Source organism: Delphinapterus leucas, chromosome 8 (genome assembly GCF_059928025.1).
Source record: "Delphinapterus leucas isolate spDelLeu-1000000601 "Yukka" chromosome 8, BTC_Dleu_Yukka2, whole genome shotgun sequence".
In the NCBI taxonomy this organism is placed as follows: Eukaryota; Metazoa; Chordata; class Mammalia; order Artiodactyla; family Monodontidae; genus Delphinapterus; species Delphinapterus leucas.
In genome coordinates, this window is record NC_143136.1 from 9,108,407 (window position 1) to 9,120,927 (window position 12,521).

The following is a 12,521-nucleotide window of genomic DNA, read 5'->3' on the forward strand; positions in this document are numbered from 1 at the left end:
CATTCGCTCTGAGGGACAAATTTTATTCAGAGACCAAGACGTGCTCATTATCTCAACGGCTCTTTATACATAAAAGTGAACCTTCACAAAAACAGTGGCCACTTCTCACTGTGACAGTGTTCATGGTTTCTGAGCACAGTAGTCTGCAGGTCAGTATATTAAATTCTGATTATATTAAAATTACAGTTCTAAATATTCACTTATGAGGTCAGACATTTTACATAAGGGGATATAACGTATAAAGGCTTGCTCTCATTGTGAAAAACACTAAAAAACATTACTGCTTTATCTACATACCTTAAACAGCACAGAACTTTGCATTTCAAAACAAAAATGTGCATGTTGTACAGTGGTATCGTATCATCTGTGTATTTAATTTACACAAACACACAACAGGGAGACAAGGTAGGCAGGGGAGGGGGGAGTAGTAGTGCTGGTGATTCTGCACCCCCACCCCTTGTGTTTAATACACAAGCTCTGGCCTGAGCAGGAGATGGGAGAGAGAAGTCCACTGTGCCCTTGGGCCTGTCCACAATAGGGAAATCTCTGTCCTGAGTGTGGTTCTAGTATACTGCGAATTAACAATGGCCCTGAACAGAAGCCAACTACTTTGTCTGATGCTTAATAAAAAAAGAAACTGCTGCAGTATGTTCCAACACAGGAGAAAAATCTGATTTTCACATGTACTGCATATCTATATACTGTACTTGATGGGTAATTTAACAGAAAAGTGTACTTTTGACCGTACAGGACTTTTGCCTTTTAGACAGACTTTAGAATCTAACTTTTCTACCCTTTTTAAGCTGTGACTCTACTGCGTATACCTGAGTCACAATACATATTTAAATATATCTTCTCTCTTCCCGCTAGAGGGCAGCCACGTATAGACTTGGAGGGTAGAGAAGGTTTAGGAAAAACAGCACACCTGTTAATGTCACTTGTATGTATATTTAGAATTCTACAGTTTTTATGTTACCTTGAATGTGGCAAATGCATCTGAAGCTATATCAAATGTTGACATTTCGACATATCTGAAGAAATCATAAAACTGTTCTGACCACAAAATGATTTTTGCAAGTGGCTCATGTCTGATGCATTCTCTCAACATTATTCCACAATTCAGAGCTATTTCTGGAGACTCATATCTGCAGAAAGAAAAGACAAAGATGACTGCTTTTTTTCCCCATCACTGTTCTTTTAAAAACTCTAACAGTTCCAATTTTTAGAACAGGAAGTTTCAGACATGTCCTAATTAAGTGACAGAGCAGGTTACGAAATGCATCTCTCTCAGAGTAGAATATGTGCTCAGAGGGATTTAGTCTAGAGGGCACACACACATTAGTTGGTGGTGACTGCTTCAACCCGAAGAAAAATAACAGCCGTGAGAGCGATCATGAAAATAAAAGCTTATTACTTAAGCTAAAAGATCTGAAGAGACGTCTACAGGGTCCAAATACGGTTTAGTTTTACATGTGGTGCTCTCACCACTTCAGAAAAACCAAAAGCTGAACCAAAAAACAATATGAAATAAGCAAAATAGTTTCCTAAAATTCATAGTATCTAAACGGGTCTATCAAATATACAGCATTTATACTTGTTTCAATTCAGTACTCAAAATAGTACTTTCAAGACCGTTGGCAGCAACACATAAATGCTACAAAGGATGTCACCAAGTGCCTAGTCAGGGATGGCCCGAGGGCTCTCGCAGTGGACACAGGGGACTCCACTGCATCCCTCATCAGCTTTCCGCACAGCCTTCCTCTACACCCACCTCAATGTCTCTTGCCTCTTCCTTCCCCGTGATCAGAAAGAGAACCTTGTTTTCCTCTCAGCCCAGCAGACTCTTCCATTCTGATGTACATCAAACCCCTTGGACTGGACTCTGCCATTCTGCTCAAACACATCACTCTGTTCCTCCACCTCCTTCCAAGCTGCACACACAGGCTTAATCTCCTTCCCCACTCAGTGTCCTCTACTTTCCTGCCATCGAATCCATTTCCTAACGTTTTACGAGTAAATGCCTCCGCTTCGCTAAAACAAATGGTCTTTTCTCATAAATTCTGCTATTTAATTTCCTGACAATGCAGATCGTTGCATCTCTCTCTTTAAAAAAAGAAAAGTTCTCCCAGCTCTCCTTTCTACCTCCTCTGTTTCTATTTCTTGCCTGGCTGAGGTCCTTCCTCTGTTGCCTCTGGCCTGCTAGTGAATGCTCCTACGACCTCATGGTTCCCTCCATGGCTCCTAAATTGCCCCAGCTCAGATCTACCCTGGGCTGTAGTGAGGCATTTTCTGTTGCTTCCGGACAACTTCAGTTAAAGGCCTACCATAAGCTCTACAAGTCTAATATGGCATCACTATTTTGCTTCAGATACCTGGGTCTAAAACAGGTTTAACAGAACTTTCTTTGATAATGGAAATGTTCTATAACTATGCGGTCTACTGAGCACTTGAAATCTGGCTAGTATGACTGAGGGACTGAATTTTAAATGTCATTTAATTTAAATTAATTTAAAATTAAATAATTACATGTTGTTAGTAGGTACAGTATTGAGCAGCACAGTTCTAAACCTTCCCCTCTTTACCTACTCCCAACCTTCCCATCCTCAATGTCACCACTCCTTTTAAATGCTTCTTTGCAATATCTGTTTCATTTTCTTTTATCCATTCCCAGTGCTGCATGAAGTCACACCTAGTCACTCAAGTGACCCCTAACCAGCACCTTTGTTCAAGCTCTGTCTTAACAAATCTATCCGACGACTAGTGTTATCAATAGCCTTTCCAGCTTAGGAGCTTATAAGGATTTCTTCTTGCTAATCAAATAGACAAACTTTGATGCCCAGGCTTCCCCACATCATAGCTACTCTTCTGGTACAACTCCTCTCCCACTATGCCATAAAACACTCTATCTCCTTCCTGTTGTCAATCACTGTGTTCATTCCTGCCCCTGTACTCACTCTTTTTTCTGCCTATGCAAATTTGAAACTATCTGGAACCTCAATCCTAAGTCCATCTTCTGTTACCAACTCTTGCCTTATTGACTAAACCCACATTTTATCCCCTGAAATCCACTAGTAGTGTTATCTAGTAAAATTATCCTTCTGTTGTACATATGTTCATCATAGGTCCTCAACAAGATCAAAACCACGTTCCTTTGTATCACTTGTGGCATGGCAGCTAGAATGCTTACTGGCTCTTAGGTGTTATTAAAATGTCTGCTCACAACATGGCTGATCACACAATTCATCTCTGCTGATCTGTAACAGGCAGGAGACTAGAAAGACAAGGGTAAGACACTTTGGTACAACAAGTTGGGCAGGTTTTGATGGCAGTTTGTCAAGCTTGTCTTAAACGATTAAATGTAAACCCGTGAGTACAAGGTAAACAGTTACGCTGTACAACCTGTTAGCACATTAACATTTAAATCCCAGTAGAAAAATGATTGCTCCAGATTTAGACTAACACTAGCAACAGGATTATTTTCAAATGCACACTAATATTGTTAGCATAACTCCCCCAAATGTCTAACATCAAAGTGTCAATACTTATAGCCCGAGTGGATAATCACATTGCGTTAAAGTAGTCCAAACTAATTAATCAACAAAAGCAGAAAAATCTTTTTATTTATTTTTTTGGCCACGCTGCATGGCTTGCAGTATCTTAGTTCCCCAACCAGGGATTGAACCTGGGCCCTCAGCAGTGAAAGCGCCGAGTCCTAACTACTGGATTGTCAGGGAATTCCCAAAAATGCAGAAACATCTTAAACAGGTAGTTTCAACAGGGCCCCTGGAAGAAATGGCTGTTTCCGGGTCTGAGGCAGGATCTGTACAAAATGAGCAAGGGACATCTTGTGCCAGACAGCAAGGAAGCCATCAAAGACAAATGGGGTCTTGCCAAAAGGACAGAAGAGCCAATTTGAAGGAGCTCCCAATAGCCCAAGACGGGGCAATTTGGACATAAAAATTTGGTCATAATGACTGCAACGGACTGAGACACATCAAATATATTTTAAAAACCCCTAAAACTTGAGGTCATAATGGTGCTTAAGACAATAACATACTCATTGCTCATCTAAGGAAGTGGCTAGGGCACCAATCGATTATACTAAAAAATGATACAGTGGAAAAAATCAAGCATCTGTTCTGTCTTTCCTATAGAAGTCACTGCTGAGGAACAAAACACATTTAATATACAGAGAAGGAATAACAGAATTAGGAAATCACCATTTTGAACCTAGACAATGATCCTCAGTGGATACTAGAACCATTAGGTGAAGGGTTGATGGAGAACTTTATAATGGACAGACAACACCTACATCCACTGATCAATCTAAATATCACCAGAAGTAGGACAACCTGCGTTGCCCAACAGGAAGCAATCCCATCACAATCCCATTCATGAAGAATTCCTGCCCCCGCAAACTGAAGCTGAATCTAATCAAACTAACTTGAAAGAATAGAGGATAGAGGAACATGGTTACAGGTGAAACCACAGGATGCAAATCCCAAATATGTGGTTTCCCTGCAAAACAAATGACCCAGTTGCTTCAACAAATAAATGGTGTTAAAAGAAGGGGGCAGGAACTATTATAGATTAACAGAGTTAAGAGTCATATCAACCAAATTCAGTTTGTGGACCTTGCTTGAAAACTGATTTAAACAAAATGAAAAATGACATTTTTGGTGAAAATCAAGGAAATCTGAACAGTGACTGGGCATGAGATAATATTAGGTTTTTAAATGATATTATGGTTATGTTAAAGAATCTTTTATTATGTACTAGGGATGCATACTGAAGTGATGTTATGTTTGAGGAGGAAAAACAAGAGGCAAGGAATAGATGAAACAAGAATGTTAATAAATGTTAGTAATTGTTGAAGCCTGGTGACAGGTAGGAAAGGGGTTGTAAGGGGTGGGGGGACGGCTTCTGTGGGATCCCAACACCAATGGCTTCTCCTCGCCTCCCTAAACTGAGGTTTCTGCTCTGGTCAGCTCAGTTGAGAGCTTGAAACCTTTCTTTAAATATTACCTCCAAAGTCTTACTTTACATGACATTAAACAATGTTCATATCATACCCCTGGCCACTCTAAAGTGAAAACACAGGCAGAGTTAACTAATTCATAGATTTTAACAACCGCTGCTTTCTATGGAAAAAGGAAGACTGGCTTTAAAAATACACAAAGGCATCTGGCAGCTGCTCTAAGAACACTAAAATTTCAGACTACTCACTACATGTTCATACACGCGGCTCTGGACTGATACAACAAAAAACCAGATGCCCAAAATTCCGTATGGCAACATCTGAAGAAGCAACATAGATAGTTAGAACTAGAAAGAAGGAAACAGAATGCTGGCATCCAACACATGCACTGACTCATGCTTTGTCTAAACGAGTTTGAACTTGGGGCAAGTGTTAAACCACAGAGATATGAATCAGAGTGAGGCAAGCTATAAAGCTGGGGTAGGAGAGCAAGCTGATTCACGCCACCAGTCATGCCAATAAAACAGCTGCCCGCCAATTTAACAGAACACCACCAGTGCACACGTACCCAGAGCTGGCAAACAACTCTGGTGTGAAACAACAGGAGGTTACCTTGCCAATCAGTGATGAGAGAGAAGAGGACTTTTTTTTTAACTTTTAGTTTTAAGGCTTTTTTGGTTTTTTTTTTTTTTTTTTTGAAACTGACAGGCTACCCAAAGATAAACGCCTGCTCAGCCCAACAGTAGCTCCAGGAAGATGCACTGTGAGTTACTGGATTAAGCGGGTGAGTGGACACACACAGGTGGAAAGCAAAGGGAAGTACGTCATAAACATGCACTTTGTTGACTGTTGACTGAACAAGGTTAAGCTATATAGCATCCAAGCTCCATTTACTGGGAAGCCTTTACTGCAGTACCGTGTGCATGTACGTCCAAAGAAGATGTCTTTAAATACATGATTTAGCTGATATTTCAACAATTAAGGTTTTTACATCTTAGAGAACAGAAACAAGAACACAGAGGACTTATTTTTTTCTTCAGTCATGTATGGTTTGAGAATTTAAAGGCTCACAATTCACCTAACTTTAAAATCCCATGGGCATTTTCAAATTCAGTTTAGCTCACAGGTTAAAGTTTAAGGAGGGAAATGTGTTCCAGAACTACGGGAAAATGAGCTGATGAAACTACAGAGGAAATGCTTTCTGACATTCACCATCCTGTTTTTGCCCAAGACCATCTTTCCTTTTTATTTTTCAAGTCAAAAATATAAATCTTATTACATTATACTTTATACATACCCCTTCAATAACATGAACAAAATATTCTGTTGGGTGCAGATGTATTCAACAGTAGGAGTTCTTGTACCAATTTGTCTTCTGAGAATATTGTTGAAAATCTGAGCCACGTCTTTCTTGCCCTATTAAGGAAGACAAAAATATCAAAATGCCTGACTAAATGCCAAAATGCCCTAAATAAACTCAAATCTAGGTACTGTGTATTTATAATTATGACTGAATATCTGACTTTAAAATGTTCATAGACATTAAATTTTATTTTATTTCTTCCTTCGTAATTTCAAATTCTAAGTTTTAACAGTGAATTTTTTTTTAAAGATTTTTTTGATGTGGACCATTTTTTAAAAGTCTTTATTGAATGTCACAATATTGCTTCTGTTTTATGTTTTGTTTCTTTGGCCTCGAGGCATGTGGGATCTTAGCTCCCCGACCAGGGATCGAACCCACACCCCCTGCACTAGAAGGTGAAGTCATAACCACTGGACCACCAGGGAAGTCCCTAAGTTTTAATAGTAAAGTATTTTTGACATGAATAATGTGTTGACAAAGTGAAATCTTACTATATATAATTTCAATGATTTCTAACTCTCAGAATCATGCTGACTCAGATATGAAAAACAAGACCTTGCTATATGCTTACATTGTTCAGGGATCTGATTCCCACCCAAGCAGCTTCAAATAGGATGCTTGTATTGTAAACAATACATATAGCTTCCTTTTATAGTGGTGGAAGGAGGAGAAACTGTATTGTTAGTGTAATAAAAATGAAAGAATTCTGTAAGAAGTTGAGCTTTAATGGCAAGTAGACATATCCTCCTACTAAACTAGGTGTAATTGGAAAAACTTTATATATAGATAATTAAGGTACTAAGTATCACATGATGCAATAGTTCAGAGATCAGAGTTACACCGCTGTACTTCACTAAACAAAACAGGTAGATGTTAACACAGTACAGCGAAACTTATAATCAGAAAGTTGCACAAGAAAGTAACAAATGCAGAAGTAGACCCCAAGAGATGTTTCAGAACTGCCACTTTATAAGGCTGACAAGTCTGCAGGGGAGTGAGTGAAACGCTAGCCTTCCAGCACTAGAGATGACCCTGGGGCCTGTGCTAGGTCAGGAGTAGTAATGGCAATCTCGAAGAACCAGTCTCAAGGGCACACATTTCTCTTAAATTAAATTTATGTCTCTAAAGTCCCAAATGAATATTAAGTTCAAGGTCCAGGTTGGGGAGTGGGGTGGGAAGACGAAGGAGAAGGAACTGGATGGTCCAGTGCACTCCCACCTTTGTAGTGGAGATAAAAATCCTTGCTGTTGGAATTTGACACTCTATTAAAGATATATGAAACCAGCTATATAAATGGAAATATCATAGTTCTGTCTGTTCTAAAAGACAGAAGTAAATTTTTATTCTCTTTTATTATCTATTGATAATACATTCAAGTAACCTATGAACCACATCTTCCCCACCCTTCTCTAAAACTGAATCTAGCTACAGGTGTCTGTCATTTTCTCCCCTGGTTTTCCAAGTACCTGAATAGACATACAATCCCTCAGGACGATAAACACTGGGGCTTAAACAAAGCACAGCCATAACGAAGAGTCAAAGAGGAGACTGCTCACAACCATGCCAGAGCCCTTCATTACACACTTCTCAGACTAGTTTATTCAGACTGGTATCAAGGACCATTCTTCTCACTAATAAATGCAGTAAATATCCAACATGGGATGATCTGGCTGTATAAGCCTGGGCACCAATCTCAAACGCCTACCAGGGACGAGCAGGAAATGCAAATGAGTGCAGCAGGCCGAGGTAGAAAAAGCAAGCTGTGCCGTCTGTGGCACACCCAAGTGTGGATGCCAACGTCATGGGCTGAGAGGCCACACAAGACTACAAGGCCCAATGTTGCCAGATTTTCCAAGGGAAGCCAGAAATTCAAAACTGTGTATAAAATCTCCTGCTGTTTTAATGTTATCCTCATTTAAATGTTTAAAAGCAGTGCCGAGCAAACAAAACACATATAATCTCGACTGTAGTGAGTTCTCAGCAGGTTAAAAACAAACAAACCAAAAAACCCTAGATGTTCTCTAAGATCTCATCTACCTCAAAAATTCTAACACTCTATGGTCTTCTTTAGATTGTTTTTTCCTTGAGAGCCAAGAACCAGTGAATTATGTAAACCAGCAGCTGTTTATTAAATACAGCCTAAATGAAAGGGCATAACAAATACCTAAAAAACTTCATATATGATGTAGTGAAAGAGGGGGAAAAAACCTGGCCTAAGTCCGAGATACCCTTGAGTTCCTGAGTTGGCCCCGCTAATTAGACAGGCAGCCCGGGTATGCTTACAGGTCAGTACCCCTGAGCCAAGAGCCCAACAGGAACCTTAAAATGTTTCAGAGGAGAGAACATACGGAAAATGACTACGAATAGTTAGTGTTTTTGAAAAATAAAAAACTGATTTCTTACCTCAAAGTCAATGAGCTGTAAATCAGCTACTAGGGTGCTAAGGAGCCCACTATTATACAGTTCTTGAGCGAGCTGTGCCACCGCTTCTGTCTGTGGCTCTTTTTCATTTGTGCCATACAGAATTTCTTTCATGGCAACCAGATTTTTGGAAACTTCTTCTGTAGCCTGATTTTGGGGGAGAGGAGAAAATTCATTTTCACAAACATATATAACATACCTACACTTGCTAAATACCTTCTCTATATATTACATACCCCCAGACCCCTGTACAAGACAAAAAGGTGGGCAAGGCCCATCCTGGCCCTCAGGAGTCAAAAACTGCATGTGTGTGCACAGGTGGGGACTGACATATGTGCTCGACAGGGAAGGCCAGCAGATTCACAACCTGTATACTTGAACGCTGAAAACAATGTTGTTGCAGTAGAAACAGAACAGGGAGAAAAAGTTCAGTTCTGCTCAAATGGGAGGGAAACAACATGGAAGAGGCACCTGAGCTGACCATGAGAATGGAGAGACACTGACAAGCAAGAACTGGCTGGGGAGAAGGAGACTGAGGGGAACGAATGGCATGAACTGGGGATGAGGGAGAGGAAGCAGCACAGGGCCTGTCAGAGAAAAGGTGTGGAGGGAATAAGGGAGTGACAGAAGAAATGAAGCTGAAAGAGGCTTTGAATGCAAAGCTAAGATACTGGCAATAAATAAAAAGTCACTAAAAACTTCCACTTCTGGCAGGATGAAAAACAAGGGTCAGATTTACCTTCCCCCATGAAAAAGACCAAAAACTGGAGGGAAATATTTGAAACAATGAATTTTAAACACTGAACTTCAGGCAGCACTGGAGAGTGATTCCTGAGAGAAGGGAAACAGACGAAACGAACTTCACAATTGCCCCAGCTTGCTGCCTGCCCCGAGAAAATTTCCAGGCCGCGTCACAGGGAGAGGGAAGCCAGGCAGAACAGGCAAACTCCACGTGAGGAGACAGAGCTGGTAATCTATGGAGGCCAAGGAGACTTGGAACTTCTGCAGGGCCAAGTACCAGAGAGGAGACAGCTACGCTGAAGAGACTGTTAGAGACCTGCAAAGACTCACTTGCTACTCTATCTGAGTACTGGTAAGCACATGCATGCGAGTAAGTACCCAAGGCCAGGGAACAGAGCCATGGAGCTCACGCAAGGCTCCCATCAACCTGATGGAAAACCTCATATTCACAGGCATAAAGCAGAGCTCTCAAAGGGTTTTGTCTCTGCTGTTATAAAAAATTAGCCCTGGACTAAACTCTGCTCTCCAAAAAGCTTAAAAGCAAGCCTGGAAAGAATCAAAACTGGAAAACACAACCAATAATGAGGAGGAAAAACAGTCAACAGTAACAGCCCTGCAAAGTGACACAGATGGTAGAAATCAAACAAGGACATTAAAAGTTACTATAACTATATTCAGGGAAAAAACGAGCATGTTAAGTAAAGGTATGGAAGACGTAAAAAAAAACCCACCAAAATCAAACACTTAAAAATAAAAACTAAAATTTCTGAAATAAAAATTACACTGGATGGGATCAATAGCAGAGCAGACAGTGCAGAAGAAATGGTTAGTAAATATGATGACAGAGCAATGAAAGCTATTCAAAATGAAACACAAAGAAAGGGAGAAAAAAGACAGCACAGCAGTGAGCTACAGGATGACTGTAAGCAGTTTGATACATGTGTAACTGCAGTCCCCAAAGGAGGGGGAAGGACAGACAAAATATGTGAAGACATAATAGCTGAAAATTTTCCAAATTTGATGAAAACTGTAATCCCATGGAGCCAAGAAGTTCAAAAAAAATCCCAAGCACAAGAAACAGGAAGAAAACTACGCCAAGCCATAGAATAATCAAATTGCTTAAATTCAGTGAAGAGAAATTCTTAAAAGCAACCAGAGGGGGGAAAAACATTACAGACAAAGAATCAATAACAGACTTCTTGACAGAAATGATGCAAGTCAAAAGATAGTGGAGGAACATCATTAAAATTCTGGGGGAAAAACAAAACTAAACTGCCATTGTAGAATTCTATACCTAGTAAAAATATTATACAAAAATGAAGGTGAAATAAGAATTTTTAAGACACAGAAAAGCTGGAAGATTTTGTCACCAGCAGACAGACCTGCACTATAGGAAACGTTTAAGGAAGTCCTACAGGAGGAGATTCAAGATGAAAATCTGTGTATACAGAAAAGAATGAAGAGCACCGGAGACAGAAATGTGGATAAATGGAAACGATTTTTCCATTATTAAAAAAAAGTCTCTAAAAGACAACTGGCTGTTTAAAGCATAAATAACTGTATTTTGGGGTTATGCCATATGCAGAACAAGAATATGTGGCAACAATAGCTCCAAGGGGGGGCAGTGTTAAGGTTTTTATACATGAAGCAGTATAATATTTCTTGAAGACAAACCACAAGTTAAAAGGCATACACTGTAAGTCCTAAAAGAACCACTAAAAAACCCAAAAGAGTTATAGTTAATAAGCCAACAAAGTAGAATACTAAAGATATGTGAAAAACATAAAGGCTGTAAAAAGCTAAATAAACGGAAATATTTATGACCAGAAATTACTTCAGGGAGATTACTTAGCACAGATTCAGAGGACATCAGCCTTTAATGGTACCTAAAGAATTATCTAGGTCCACGGTATTCCCTTCTACAACCTTCTAAATCTTCTTACCAAATGACCACATTGCTTCACCTTAAATATTTCCAGTGTCCAGTAACGCAGGATTAGCAGACTTCAGAATCAGACAGCTGTTAGAAAATTTCATAGTGAAACGAACATTGCCTCACTATAGTGTCGGCTGGTCCTGGGTCTGCACTGCAGATAAGGTAGTATCTTAACTTCTCTTCCACATAAAGGCTCCTCATTGAAAACAGCTTGCCTGTCTTCCCTAGTCTTCTCCAGAAAAACCTCTTCTCAGCTACTTTAACTATACTCCTAAGAAAGACAGGATTAATGTTTCAACTCTATCCAGATGGAATGATGCACAAGACACCGGACCACCATTTCCCTGCAAATGTTGCAAATTTAATGTAGCTCAGGGCTACCTTTAAGAATTTTTGCAATTATATCATATAATTCATTCAAAGCCAGATCTTCGGAATAAACACTGCAATGATGGCTTTAACTCTTCTCACTATTTAATTTAATCTCATTAATGGCCCATCATTCAACACTGTGGAGGTATTTCTGAATTCTGAAGGACATCCAAAATGCCAGCTATGGTACCCATATTTGTATCATCTGAAATCTGATAGGTAGGTATGCCTCGCATGGCCTCAATCATTAACCAAAATGCCGAAAAGGAAGTAACTGAATGGAGCCTAACATTATGCCTTTGAATCATCATGCTCTTTTCAGTAATGATCTATAAATAATCTTTGGGCATGGCTGCTCAGCCACTTACATATACACTTATTTCCAAATGATATTTGAAAGGCTTTTTGTTAAATACTCTGATAAAATAAGAATATACTATTTCCTCCACATTTCCTGAATATAAGGAAATGAAATAAAGTTAATTTGGTACGACCGTTTTACTTAAGTCTATGCTGATTTCTACTGACTACTGCTTTCCTTTCTAAATGCTTACAAAGTATCTTCCTAATAATCCCATTATGAAACCTTATTCAGTGTCAATGTAAGCAGACCCTTTACCTCTCTGAGTCTGCTGTCACTACCCTATTCTGTTAATGTCTTAGATTTCTGACAGCAGTTTGTTGTCATCCCATATATAAATTGTAAGTAC

General features: G+C 39.5%; 1 protein-coding gene across 10 annotated transcripts in view; it reads right to left on the reverse strand.

The window, feature by feature from the left end:
- Positions 1 to 12,521, reverse strand: part of CAB39 (calcium binding protein 39) — an 86,468-nt gene that overhangs the window by 15,654 nt on the left and 58,293 nt on the right. For all 10 annotated transcript variants that reach the window (XM_089916233.1, XM_022567922.3, XM_089916236.1 and 7 more), the window contains 3 exons: positions 8,745 to 8,909; positions 6,276 to 6,394; positions 977 to 1,145 (listed from right to left, as the gene is read on the reverse strand). In XM_089916233.1, coding sequence (XP_089772359.1) covers positions 977 to 1,145; positions 6,276 to 6,394; positions 8,745 to 8,909 — 453 coding nt within the window. The remainder of the gene's footprint in view (positions 1 to 976; positions 1,146 to 6,275; positions 6,395 to 8,744; positions 8,910 to 12,521) is intronic.